General features: G+C 49.4%; 1 protein-coding gene across 4 annotated transcripts in view; it reads right to left on the bottom strand.

The window, feature by feature from the left end:
• The window catches only part of Traf1 (TNF receptor-associated factor 1), a 31,935-nt gene extending 20,116 nt beyond the window's left edge, over positions 1-11,819 (bottom strand). Inside the window, exons 1-5 of one of the 4 annotated variants that reach the window (XM_039105872.2) lie at positions 11,717-11,819; positions 9,371-9,409; positions 8,319-8,435; positions 7,754-7,901; positions 6,014-6,098 (exon numbers count right to left, since the gene is read on the bottom strand). In XM_039105872.2, coding sequence (XP_038961800.1) covers positions 6,014-6,098; positions 7,754-7,875 — 207 coding nt within the window. In that variant the 5' untranslated portion in view covers positions 7,876-7,901; positions 8,319-8,435; positions 9,371-9,409; positions 11,717-11,819. The other 3 variants (XM_006233999.5, XM_039105873.2, NM_001271240.2) reach the window with 3 other exon arrangements.
• Between the last annotated feature and the right edge of the window lie 2,512 nt (positions 11,820-14,331).

Below are 14,331 nucleotides of genomic sequence, written 5' to 3' on the forward strand. Positions count from 1 at the left end.
ATCTTCTCTATTCAGACATCAAATGGGATTAATGCTAACACCGGGCATAACATGGGGGAACTTTGAAGCTATAGTGTTAAAGGAAGAAGTCAGATGTTAGAAGACCTCCTACTCCAGGATATCCTTCTGAAGAAGTCTAGAAGGAGCAAGGTGGCCCTGACCGACAGCAGACATGCTGCCTGACGCTAGGCCAGAGGGGCTGTGAGTGCTGGGAGTGACCAGCTCTTTGTAGGACTTAGGCGTTTGTCGTCTTAGCAGTGGGGACTCGCCTGATTTTATACATTAACCAGGACTTCATCAAAACGAGCACATTTTTTCTACATGTAAATAATGGCTTGATTCTACGAGAACTTGCTTTGACAGAATGATCAAAGGGGATTATGATGAAAGGAGGAGAGCCAGAGGGCTTCAGGCTGAGCAGGTGCAAACCCACAGGACTTGCTCTTCTCACAGCTGGCTCACACAGTTGGTTTGGGATGCAGAGCCTGGCCTAGCAATGCCCCACCCGCTGCCCCACTGCCCTCTGTTTGCAGGGACAGGCTGTTCCCAATGAAGAATAGGAAACAGATGTCCAATGGGAGCAAGCAGAGGGTGGCCACGTCATGGAGACACACTGGCTCTGAGACTCCATCTCAATGAAGCCTCCCCCACAGGTCACTGCTGTTGACCTGTGGCTCAGGGACACTAGATGCAGGTATTTCTGACCCTGAGACCCTCTAGGTGGAGGTTCTGTGACTCCTTCACGTCCACAGTTCCTACCCTTTGTGGCTGGAAGTTGACAGTCCTCAGAAGGATAAGGTGAAGAAAGTGGTGCAACTAACACTGGGATTCAGACATTGCCTACACAGCGGGAGGTATCCACAGGTAAGCAGGGCTTATGGGTAGGACAGCCTGCTGTGGGCCTCGTGGGTGTCTCGCTCATCGGAATGATGAGGAGCACACAGGAGTTTACTGTGATCGGCCTCAAATCTGAAAGATGGGCAGGGGCGACTCAAGAGATCTTTCAAGACCCTAGGGTCAGCCAGGCTGCCAGCTTTGGCTATCAATCACCTACTCCTTATATGCACTTGGAGCATGAGCTCCATAGGCAATGTGTGTGTGTGTGTGTGTGTGTGTGTGTGTTTGTGTGTGTGTGTGTGTGTATGTGTGTGTATATATTATATGTGCGTGTGTGTATGTGTATGTGTATATGTGTGTGTATGTGTGTGTATATATTATATGTGCAGGTGTGTATGTGTATGTATGTATATTATATGTGCATGTGTGTATGTGTGTGTATGTGTATGTGTGTATGTGTATGTGTATGTGTGTATGTGTATGTGTGTATGTGTATGTGTATATATTATATGTGCGTGTGTGTATGTGTATGTGTGTATGTGTATATATGTGTGTGTATATATATGTGTGTGTGTGTGTGTGTGTGTGTGCACATGTGTGTATTACTGCTGGTGTGTTGCTGTCATATTAATTATTAGTGTCACGGCATTGGGAGAGTTACTAAGTGGCCATGTTTTAGTTTCCCCATCTGCAAAATGAGATAACCCTAACCCATCTGTACTGGCTGGTTTTGTGCGTCAACTTGACACAAGCTGGAGTTGTCACAGGGAAAGGAGCCCCCCTTGAGGAAATGCCTCCATGAGACCCAGCTTTAAGGCATTTTCTCAACTAGTGATCAAGTGGGGAGGACCCAGCCTACTGTGGGTGGTGCCATTCCTGGGCTGGTGGTCCTGGGTTCTATAAGAGAGCAAGCTGAGCAAGCCAGGGGAAGCAAGCCAGTTAAGAAACATCCCTCCATGGCCTCTGCATCAGCTCCTGCTTCCTGACCTGCTTGAGTTCCAGTCCTGACTTCCTTTGGTGATGAACAGCAATGTGGAAGTGTAAGCTGAATAGACCCTTTCCTCCCCAACTTGCTTCTTGGTCATGATGTCTGTGCGGGAATATAAACCCTAACTAAGACACCACCTTACAGTTATCATTAAGACTATGAGGCAATATACGTAAGTGCGCATACGGTTGTCTCTTGGTGTGAAAACACACTCATGTGTAATGTCTTAACACAATGCACACTCATGGTTGTGAAGGCTAGAAACCTACCAGGACACAATGGCTGTAGCATGTTCCTCTGGAGGCTGCCTGCAGCCTTGGGCTGTGGGCCCTCTCTCCATCTTTAAAGTCAGCATTCCCTTCCTAACTCCTGAGAATGCTTGTGTCCTTCTCACAAGGCCCCTGTGGTTATACAGGGTGTGCCCAGGTAGTCTAGGGCACTCTCCCCACCTCAGGAGCCTTGTATCTACAGAGTGTTTGTCTCTCATGACTGTTCTGCCAGGTTTGAGGCTGATTTTCTATTTGAAGTTGAAATGAAGATAATGCCATCAGTCTATGAATCAGGGCATCGGAGAACAGCTTCACCATGGAATTTAGATTCAGGTACCGGCGGCTTCTTTGCCTTGGGCCTTGATATTGCCTATCAAAAAAAATCAATGGAATGCCACTGGATTGCCAAGATTATAGATGCAAACTGTCCAGTTTAGGAGTGTAAGGATGGGGAGTTCACACTGGTTATCACACTTCAGAGAACACAGGTACCGAGACAGGGAGAGACACGGGAGAGTCTACCCACACACTGGGACCCTGGGAACAGACAGCTGACTGGCCTTCCTCAAAAGAAGCCTGCTTCAGCTCAGTACAAATAAAAAAGAAGTCGGTACTGTGGCCAGAACCCAATATATGAGTGTGGTGCGAGTGTCAGTGTGTGTGTGTGTGTGTCTGTGTGTGGACACTTTATAACCCCATGTGGCAGGAGCCCACTATATATACACACTGTAAGTTAGACTCCACTGCTCAAACTCCTGTCATTTGGGGCTCGAGAAAAAGCCATGGCATTATTGTGAGCCACAAATCTATCTTCTTGACTGAGCCTCAGAGGGGAGAAAGTAAGAGAAAGAGTTTCCTTTGGGAGGAGGGGGAGGGGTAGAGAGTGGGGGGGGGTCTCAGCAAACAGAATCAAATGTTATTTTCTAGTTCCTGATTTGTGTGTGTATGTGTGTGAGTGTATGTGTGTGTGTGTGTGTGCACACACGTGTGCCTGTGTGTGCTGTATGTGTGCACCCAGGTGCACATGGGGAGCAGAGGACATCAGATACCCACACTATCCTTCTCCACCTTGAGACTCCGTCCCTTGAAACAGGGTTTCTTACTCAACCTAGAGCTAGGCTGGTAGACAAGTCCCAGTGAGCCTCCTGTCCCTACTCTTTACAGGGCTGGTGTGACAGGTATGCATGGTTAAGCCCAGCCTTTTTTTTTTTTTTTTTAAAACACAGGTGCTGGAGATTTGAATATGGGTCCCCATACTCACATAGCAGGCACCCTTATCTGCCCTGCCCTGCCCCAGCCCCAAGACCCTGGTTTGTCTCCCACCCTACTCTCGATTGTTCAGGAAGGTCGTTCCAGGCAAGAATGGTCCCTCTTAACAAGGTTATCACTGCCTTTCTAATGTTTGCTTGCTATGTTGGTAACTGGGCCCCTTAGTAAGGAGACATTGATCTATCATGGCCTCGGGATGAGGATGACAGGCTGATAAGCAGGTGGTTTGGGGAGGGTGTGAGAGATAGGCACCTGGGACTGAACTCATCTACTCTCCTGGCCTCTCTGCCTAGTTTTTTTTTTTTTTTTTTTTTTTTTTTTTTTTTTTTTTTTATCTCCTAAGTATCTCAGACACAGACAAACCTGGGAGTGACCACGTGCAAAGGACTGGCTTAGTATTAGTCACTTTCCTTAGGCAAAAGTCCCCCAAAGTTCCCATCAGGGGCAGGAGCAGAGTCATCCTTGCTGTAACTACCCAGTGTTCCACGAAGCTTAACCACTGAGCCTTCAAGGTAGCAAAATTCAACCTGTGCTCTTGAAGAGCCCTGGATGTCCCTCAAGTCTCTTAGAGGCTGGGGCAGGAGAAAACCATGGGTTAAGTCAGAGACCTGGCTCCGGGTGCTTCTTCCACCTAAACCTTCTGCTCCTATCGGGTTTTGTCAGGATAAAAGACGAAATAATTACAGATGCCAGATTAAGTGGCATTAAAGTCTATCTGGCCAGTGTTACCTAACACTTACATAAGTGGTGTGTTTTAATTTTCCTAAGAAGAATGGACAAAACAAGCCTCGGAAAGTATACAGCTCATTCCTCATGTTGTACACGTCGGGTGCAGAGGCCCATGGGAAGGCATCTGTGTCCGTTCCCATGTGGTAGCTGGTTCAAAAACAGCCAAACAGGGAGGCTCAGAAATTCTTCCATGGAAATGAACTTGATCCTTATTATTGTCTGAGAGTCCACTGGAGGTGTGTGTGTGTGGGGGGGGAATGCCGAGAAATAGAAGGGAAAGCCCTTCAGTCAGCTCTGGGCAGGGCAGGAAGTCCCTGCAGTCTCTGAATGACATGAACTGGTGCAAAGGAGGGGATGAGTGAGAAGCCCCTACTACATCTGGATCAAAGGGTAGGAGGATGGGGAGCCCTGGCAGCTGTTGACTTATGACTCATATGTCACAGATCCTGGGAAGAACCTTCTAGAAACAACGTAGCATCTCTAAGCAGTTTACCAAGGGAGAAATAGGGTCTAGACTTTGCCTCTAGCCACACACTGAGGGACATAAACCCATCCTGCACACCAAGGCTCTATAAGCCACTGTTAACTGCTAGAGGGAGTTTCGGCTGAAGGCAGCCTGTATTGTCTCACTGTGGGGACAGAGAGGATGACAAGGAGATTCTGGCCACTGAAGAGCTCTGGCATTGAAGGTCCCAGCGTGCCTTCCTCACATGTAAACCAAGAGGCCAGGTTTTACGCAGTGGCATCTCCGTGGCTGGACTTTCGGACTCACCCAAGTTTCGTTTGGGATTTGAACTGTGAACATAAAGATTTCCACCCTTTTTCTGTATCTAGTAAAAGATTCGCCGCAAACTCGCAGCTATCGTCATGTCACTTCCGCAAAGAAATATAAAGTAAGGCCACACTCAGAATAAAGGTTGACTCTCTAAATGGAGATGATTGAACTTATAAAACTGAATATATTTCTATACTTTTGTCATTTGGTTATGAGCTGGTAGGATATGAAAACGTCTGTGCTACACAGGCACCCCATCAAGGTCCTTTCAACTTGGAGGGGGCAGATTTCAAGGTTTTGTTGAATGTCTCTCTGGTCCCTTCCAAAGGTACTTTTACTCCTGGACTCACAGCTTGACTGATGCAAGAGACGATCTGAAAAATGGCTTCTCTCTGTATCAGGAACTGGCTGATTTTCTCAAGTCAAGGGCCAGAAATATTTTGGGGTTTTGAAATTTCTATTATAAGTGCTACAGTAGGGAGAAAGAAGCCATAGACAACAGGTGAGAGTGAAGGTAGCTAGATACTAATGAGACTTTGTGGACCTAGACTTTGCATTGTACAGAGGCTTCATGAGTTCCTAAATATGGTTTCTTCCATCAATTAGAAGCATATAAACCATTATCATCCTGTGGGCTGCATACAAAACCAGGAGGTAGGCTGGATTTGGTCCATAGGCCCCTGTTCTAGTCTAGTCTACAATTGGTGGTTCCAATCGTAAATGGATTAGAGCCTACCAGGTGGCTTAGAACGATGGGCTGCTGTCACTATGAATACCTTACCTTGCTCATAAAGAAGATTCATTGTAGGCTCAAGACAAAGGAAAGATGCACCTGTCAGGGGTTGCATGGGCAATGACCTGCTTTGTGTCTACCTGGTTGAGTGCCCCTCCCCGCTTTCTCAGGAGTTGGTCCTCAGGAGCCTGCCATCCCACTATTTTTTTTTTTTCATTTTCTTTTGAGACAAGGTTCCGATTAGCCTGGAAGTCACTACATAGGGTAAGCCAGCTGGCCAGTGAGCCTCAGAGATCCTCACACACACAGCTTTTATTACATGGATTCTAGGGAGCAAACTCAGGCCCGCACAGATGGAGACAACTCATCGGTCTCCAAAAGACGGACAGACCTTCTTCCTTGTGCTAACATACCTTCTCCTGAGTCAGAAGGCTTCCTGGGCTCACAGGTTGGAGGCCGTCTGCTCTGCATTTAGGACAGATCCGTTCCTCATCGTCTCTGGGGAAACATGAACAAGTCTCTCAAATAAGGCACATACCTTGCTGCCACCTGCCATTGGTCACTCGCACCTTCCTGACAGACTTCAAAGCCCGGACCTTGCCTCTTGCAGTAATTCCTCGATCCTAGAATCACATTGCCAAGGTCTATGAAACCCTGGGCTTCCACTGTTTCCTGAAGCATGCTGTGAGCTGCTTTCCTAGCTCTACAAGCCTTCCCTTCCTCATCCATGTGGTTATGGCTGTCTCCCTGTAGAAATAATCCATGCAAGCACCTGGTTACAGTGTCTCTTCTGGAAGAATTGGCTCATGCACTGACTTGCCTTTTCCAGATTAGCAAAACTTTTGAATCCCCCCAATATGTCCAATCCCAAGGGATTAGTCAAGGGATTCTGGGCTTGGAACGCCATGTTTTTCTCAGTACCCTGTATGTGGTTCTGGTCTCTCCTTTTTCTGGTCATGGCAGGGGATCTTGGCCTATTAGAACAAGGAAAGACCTCAGAGTCTGTCTAATGGAAATAGGCGTCAGATTCGAACCACGGTGCTCCGTGGGACACCTGGTACCTAGTTCTGACTGACAGCAAGTGCTCAAAACGCTCTCTAGGGGATAAAACCAAGGTCATAGGACAGTGAGGCAAATCCAGAGCAGGGCGCCTCAGGCTGGACCCCTGGCAGCACACTCCAGTCAGCTCCTGCTCACTCTTCTGCCAGGTTTTCAGTGGGGTGGGGCTTGGGGAGCCCGATATGAGCTCAGGGCATCAGTTGGCCAGGAAGCCCATCAGTCGTGGCTTCTACCCCTGCCCAGCCTTTCCACAGCCACAACCTCCGGCCCTGCTCCTGCAGCCTCCTCCCCTTAGTCACCGAATGTGGACTTCCCATTTGACTGATTCAGTTTCCCCACATTCTTACACTGCAAGGTCCCAAAGAAAAGATTTTGTTCGTGGCTCAAGGCCATTTAGGAGTATCTTCGCCAGGGAACTCACACAGGCAAGGTGACTTGATCTCTCCGGGAGACTTTGCAGTTCTCATCTCTGGGACTGTACTGACCTCTGCAAGCTGGTGTGAGGGCACAGGGGCAGGGGACTCGGCACACAGCATATGCATAGGGAGTGCTCAGGGCAGGGTGTCAATGCTGCTGTTAGTGCAATTACTTAGTCTTTAAGCACAGATGTATACCCTGCTGTACCTCTGCCCCCTTTAGCTGGGTCTAATAAAACAAAATTGTGCTTTTTATCACAGTTTGATATTTGCTGGGGAGAGGGGGGGCACCATTATTGTAAGAAGTTCTGGGAATGTTACTGATGGATTCTTATAACAATTCTGCGAGGCAGAAGACAACTCCACGGGCAGGACATTGGGGCTTGGAGACATCCAAGGTTCATACCTGGCCACGCAGGAAGAGATAGTTGAGCGATGCTTAAAAGTTCTACCTTAATAGTAGTTGGGCTGACTGACGGCTTTCTGTGGCTACTGATCCATCCACCCACAGCCGGGGAGGTGGGGAAAGGGACAATATTCAGAAGAAAAGTGTGTGGAAATTTAGGCCCAGAGTTGAAGTTAACCTCCTCACAGTCACCTGTTTCCTTCAATCCCATATCCCATCTGGTTCCTCCCAAGCAGTCTCTCCCACAGGCCCTCGGCTCTTTGACCCCTCACCTCAGGTTCTCAGAGAGACAGGCTGTGCAGCAGAGAGCTCTGGGCTCCGATGGGTCCTGGCTGGGAGCAGGGGGACAACCAAATTGAAACTCGTTTTCATCAGGGGCTGAGCTGGAGGCCATCTTGGGCTTTCCGGTGGCCAGGAGGTCTGTCAAGTAAAGTAGAGGACCAGCCCTGTGGAGTCTGTAGAAAGAGGTGGGTTCTGGCCCCGGGCCACCCCTTCTGGTGACTTTATCTCCTCTCTGGCTTGTGTGGTACTACGTCATCGCTGAGTCACAGCAGGGGTGGAGTAGGAATTACCCTCTGTGGTTAAAAAAAATCCCCTGAACAGAGGCTGAAAACTTTAAGGAGGGTCCAGACATTTTTCAGAGCGAGAAAAAGCAAGAGGAAGAGTCAAAGAAAGAGAGTTTGGCTCTCCAGAGTCACGGTTCCTCTGCCTGAGAACCACAGGCTGCCACTGGCTTCCTCTGTCTCTTCCCAGGGCCCTCGGTGGAGAGGCCAAGTGGTTGTCTTACCAGCCAGCCACCCCCTCCCGCCAACCCCCCAGTTCCTCAGAGCCACATACCTCTGGGACAACGGGGCTCACCTCTCTGATGAGAAGCCCCAGGATCCAGCTCTGGGTCCTCCGGGTGACCTCAGGCAATATGTCACTTTCTTGTACTGTCACTTGCCTACCCTATGTCTGAAAAAAAAAAAAAAGGGTTGCCACTAGTGATCTCTACGGTTTACGGTTTACGATTGAGGCAACCGGAGGCAGCAGAAAGGCCTCTGATGACCTCACCCTGCCTGTGGCATTGTGCTTGAGTCATGACGGTGACAAATGAACACAGCCCTCCCTCGATTAAGACCAGGACCTTCACACCTCAGACTCAGCAGCACCTTCCTCCCAAGCCCCCACTCAGGAAGTCAAAGGCGGCTATGTGTCTGGTCAGGAGCCACCACTTCCCTGTTGAGAACAAAGCTCCAGAGGAGGCCAGGTGCATGGGGACCTGCTCTCGGCAGCCCACCAGACTGGAGATCCATGCGTGCATGAAACGAGAATGTGGGGAAAAAAGAAACACAACTGACTGTGTGCTGGGCAGACTTTCTCCTGCGATCCTTACACTTCTTAGCCACGTACAGCTCAGTGACGCAGGGTGTGAGGCTCAAAGAGGCGCAGCCTGTGGTGGAGCAGTGGGAGCCCAACCAGGGCTGTGCTGTTCCAACATGGAAGAGGTAAGAAGGAGGCAGCCTGGCGAAGTTTCAGAGCCTGGGATGTGCGTTAGAGCACTGGGCTGTCTCAGGCTGTCAAATGACAAAATGACCCCTGTGTACTTTTCTGTCCACTCAAACTGCCATAGGGCTTGTAGATGTACACACTGCTTCCAAACCACGAGCTCTGAGCCCAGACAGGTCTGGAATGGGATCACGGATTCATTACATGGTCTCTTAATATTTATTATTGATCGACTGATTGATTGATAGGGTCTCACTATGCAGCCCTGGCTGGCTTAGAACTTGTGTAGACAAGGTTGGCCTTGAACTCAGAGAGATCTGCTTGCCTCTGCTCCCAAGTGCTGGGAATAAAGTTGAGCACCACCATGGGCCACCACGCCAGCCCCACCACACCCAACTTACCACACAATCTTCAATGTGTCTGAGCTTCACTTTCTGCATCTGTACAATGGGGGATAAAAGTGTCAAATGAGATGTTGCTATAGTTTCATTTCTTTTGCCGTGATAGAGCACCCTGACAAAAAGCAGCACGAGAGGAAATGTATCTGGCTTACGATTCCATGTTAAAGCCCGTCATTGATGAGGTGGGTCGGGGAGTCAAGGTAAGACTGTAAACAGCTAGTCAATCACATCCACAGTCAGGGACAGAAGGACACAAATTCATGGATACTTGCTCCTTTGCACTCAGCTCAGTTTCTCCACTCTTACACAGTTTTAAATGCCCTGCCTAGGGAGTGATGCCACCCACAGTGGGCTGGATGTTCCCACATCAGTTATGACAATCTCCCACTTCATGCCCATAGGCCAACCCAATGTAGACAATCTCTCATTGAGACTCTCTTCCCAGGCCATGTCAAGCTGACAGTTATAGCTAGCTGGCACAGTAGATGGAGATATGGGAGGGGCCTTGGCCCAAGTGACATGCTCCAACAACTTTGATAATTTACTCAGGTGCTGGCCACAGCCTTCTTTTCCTCACAGTGGGAGGTTTAAAATGGCAGATTACACTTACACACTGTTTTTGCTTCTATCAGCTTCCTTGAGCCTCCTAGGTGGGCAGGTCAAGTTGGAACTCTGATATGACCCAATGGTCTACCTTCCCTGGGATGATACCAGAACATCTAGTGGCTGTTGGCAAAGAGGTTACTCCATCTGATGGACGTCCATTCTCAAATGAGCCCTGCCCAGCCTGCTCAGCTAATGGCCTCCCATCTCCGTCCCTACTCTCAGAAAGGCATTCCCTTACCTCCATCCTCTGTCTGAGCAACAACCCCCTGCACCCCCACATGTCCTTTCCTTCTCCAGCTGGGACACACGGGGAGGCACCCAGCCTCCTGCTCCATCTAGCTTCTGGGTCTTTTCCTCCCGTCCTATTCCCCTCCCCCTCACTGACTCCACCTCTCCCAGCTCCGAGAGATCAACATTAGAATACTCCCACGAGGCTGTGTGGAGTAAGACAACAGGCGCTGCCGTTCAGTGCAGCCAATTAAGTAGTTTGTTTTTCCGATCCAAACCCAAGGCTGCACGCACGTGCTTGCTTACTGAGTAACATTTTCAAGCCTCGTTTTAAGTACTTTTTACAAACATTTCATGAATATTTCCCGCCTATCTTTGGAGACCCCCTTACTCTAAAGCCGAGGTGCAGATAAATTGAGTGCCTTGCTCAAGACCTTACAGCTAGCGAGGCAGAAGGACTGAGCCCAGACCTGCGCTTTTCAATGAGCTTGGCCCTTATCCCAAATTCCTCTTCCATATCTAACTCTCTCTTCTTACGCTGCAATAAAACGTTTAAAGAAGATTGTTCACACAGCTGCTGAAACTCCAGGGAATCTACTCGACCCTGTTATGCGCCCACACACTGTCAAATGCTCTTGGGTCTGCCCTAGTTTCTGTCCTATTAGAAGCGGGCCAGTGGGCTTCGAGCCTTTCTTTTTATGACAGCCCCTTCCTTTGCACCCCTCAGAGCTAATTTTTACACCACTATGTAAAAATTTCTTTCACTGCCACCCTACCTCCATCTCCCTTGATCCCATCTCAGTGGCTCCCAGAATGGGGAATTGATCTGCTCAGCAGAGGTGTCCCAGTCTCCTTCTAGTCTTTGGGGGCGCACCTGGGTCACATTCCACACTTTGGTGACAGTGCCCGCATTGGTATCCCACGACGCACATGCTGCCCATAGCCTGGACATGCTGTCCAGTCGTCTGCCTATGACCCCCTGCCTGTCCGCCCCCTTTCCTTCAGCAACGATGTCCCCTGCCACATCAGGACGAGCTCAGAGCTGAGGGTAGAACTGAGGTGACAGCTTCGGGACCAGGGCACCAATCCGGAAGGGCGAGGGACTAAGTACCCTGGCGGGTTCCACAGCGCGAACTCGCATCCAGACGCACGTGGGGACCTGCGGGTGTCGGGCAACAAACCTGAGCGCTGCCTCCTGCTCGTACGGGGCAGGAGCGTCCTTGGGGCAGAGAACCCGGCTGGCGGAAGCCAAGGGAAGTAGGGCCTGGGCAGGCGGGTGGGACTGGGCTGGGCTGGCTTCGGAGGCCGTCCGGGGGGCGGGCCTAGCGCTCCTCCCTCAAAGAAACCTAGAGCTGGATTGCAGCTGCTGGGGTCCTGGCGCTAGCTGACTCCTAGCACTCCTTCAGTGACTGCACACGCGAGAAACTCAGCACACACGAGAAACTCAGCACACACACGAACTACATTCAGCTCCAGCCTGAAATCCCGCAGCAGAAAAGCAGCAAGCCTTACCACAGTGGATTCTTGTAATGAGCCCAGCACACTGCAAGCTGTGCCCATCTCTGTGAACAGTGCAGATGGCAGTGAGATAGTGCCGTACTCTTGGCATTGGGTGCTAAAAAAAACTGGGTGAAGCAGGGAAGTGGTTGTATTTCTTAAGCTAAATATACACAGCATTTCATAACACACACACACACACACACACACACACACACACACACACACACTTAATCCAAAGAGTTAGGGAATTTTGTGTCAGGATACAAGACAAAAGCAAACAAACAAAACTGTAGATTTTGCAAACCAGCAATCTCACAAGGCACTGTCTGTACTTAGATGTCCACTGTCTCCTGGTCTGACAGTCAGTGGTTCTTTATCTGGTTAATTTGGTTTGGGCGCCTCACTTGATTTCTAATTGGATTTGTTCGTTTGTTTGTTTGTTTTGAGACAAGGTCTCCCCATGTAGCCCTGCAGACTCTAAACTTTACGTCGTGCTCCTGCCTCAGCTTCCCAAGTGCTGATATTACAGGCTGGGCTTTTGTTTGGAATGTGGGAGGTGTGGACATCGCTGCCCCGTAGCAGTCTGCTGCTGGCTTCAGGTTTCTAGCAGGCCAGTGATGCTGAGAATTCCAAATGCTGGAATAAAGACTTTCAGGGTTTGATTTGGAAGGGGATGTTCCCCTGAAGGCAAGTATTATGTCTCAGGAACCCCAAAACACAACCTCTGTGATCTGTGCAAGCATGGTCAGAGGTGACCTCTAAGGGGCTTCCATTCATCTGCTTTTAATTTTTATTTTTGAGACAGGGTTTTGCTATGTAGTCCAGCCTAGCTTAGAACTTGTGATCCTCCTGCCTCAGTTTCTCAAGTGCCGTGATCACAGGCATATGCCACTTAGCCCACTGTGGGGCTTTCAATTCTAACAGTGAAGGATTCTACAAGCTCTCTGTGTCCTTGACATTAAAAGTCATTGGCTGTCTCTTAGTTCTGGTCGCGACCCTACCCTTTAATGGCTGATCTACCTATCCTTTAATGGCCTGCACACAAAAGTCACTGATTCTCAAATGCAATCGGCAAAGTGACATTTCTCAAGTGCGGGTGCTGTAAGATCCTCTCTGGTCCCACCTCTCTCCCACCCCTCCTTCCTCTCTGCCTTAGGGTAAAGAAAAAAGAGCAGGCAGTCTGACCTCACACTTTATGTGCCACATCCTGTTTTCAGATGAGTGAGTTCATATGCTGGAAAATTACCAAGGGAAATAGTTTAATTTCGGAAAGTACCAAAAACTCATCTGTAGTCACCCGGCTTAATCTTGGGGGCCCTTTAAACAGCGGGGACATCACCGGAGGACCACTACGTGCCCAGGGATGAGCCAGGCAGCGGAAATCGAAAGCCGAGCATGGATGAAGCTTTCGATTCAGAAAGAAAGTAAACCTTTTGGAGAACATTCACCTCTACCCGGGGCACTTACTTTACTTTCTAAAAAAGAAGTTTCAAAAGAGGAATCTTCTCCCTGGCCAAGGCCTCGTATCAGATAGTCTCTGACCGGGGCTGCGATGGAGGATCAGGAAAGCAGACATGGGCTGAGGGGCGTAGCTTAGCTGATAAAGTATTTACTAGGTACTTGAAGACCTGGCTTTGCTCCCCAGCACCACATGAAACTGAGCATGGAGTTAAACACCTGAAATTCTAGCACCTCAAGAAGGGGAAAGGAGATCATGTATCCATGAGTATACAGAGAAGCACGTGATCAAGTGATCACGTGATCATGTACGCCTCCGCCCATTTCCTTCTCACCCACACCTGTTCCTTTGGATCTCAGCGGCACTGACCACAAAGGTTTCAGTCCCGAGTTCTGTCTCAGTTCCTCAGCAGTCAGACCTTTGACATTGAAGGGAACTGCCTGGCTTTCTACAGTTTATAGTTCGTGGCAGCTGCCATGGAGTTGTGGGCTGAATGGCAAGGGGGATGCTGGGTAATTAACAGGTTTGTGAGTCACTGTGCACTGAAGAGGAGCACAGGACACCGATGAACGCCCTGGAACTGCTTCCAAGTGTCTGGTCCCATTTCCTAGAGGAAGATTTATGGTCCAATGCTGGGACACAGAGCAGAAAACTGGCGAAAAGTGAGGTGGTTCTCATGGCTTAAGACAGGGTTGAAAGGCTTTGTGCCCCCCCCACCCCTTACTCCTCCACTCCCACCCTACCCCCACCCCATGTAGAGACTCCAGAATGAGCGCTGAGCTGGGAGCTGAGTAAGCTTCTGTTTTGCCTTATATTTCTCAGTCACACAAATAGTTGTTTTCTGGGGAGGGCGATGTAAACGAAATAGAAAATGCAAGGCACAATGGTTTATAGATAGTTTTGGTCTTTCCCTCTCTCCCTCTGAGTATGTGTGTGCAGGTGCATTGGCGTGTGGAGGTCAGAGGTCAGCCTTGTTTCCCCAACCCCCCCTCCCCCCAAACACACCCGGAGTTATCCATCTCATTTTATAGAGACAGGATTTCTTACGGGGACCTGGGGCTCAAAGATTAACCCAGGCTGGCTGGCGAGCAGGTTCTAGAGGTCAGCAGATCTCTCTGTCTCCATCACTACAAGGGCCCAGGACCATGCTGAATATTGTTTTTGTGTG

This window comes from Rattus norvegicus, chromosome 3 (genome assembly GCF_036323735.1).
Source record: "Rattus norvegicus strain BN/NHsdMcwi chromosome 3, GRCr8, whole genome shotgun sequence".
Lineage (NCBI taxonomy): Eukaryota > Metazoa > Chordata > Mammalia > Rodentia > Muridae > Rattus > Rattus norvegicus.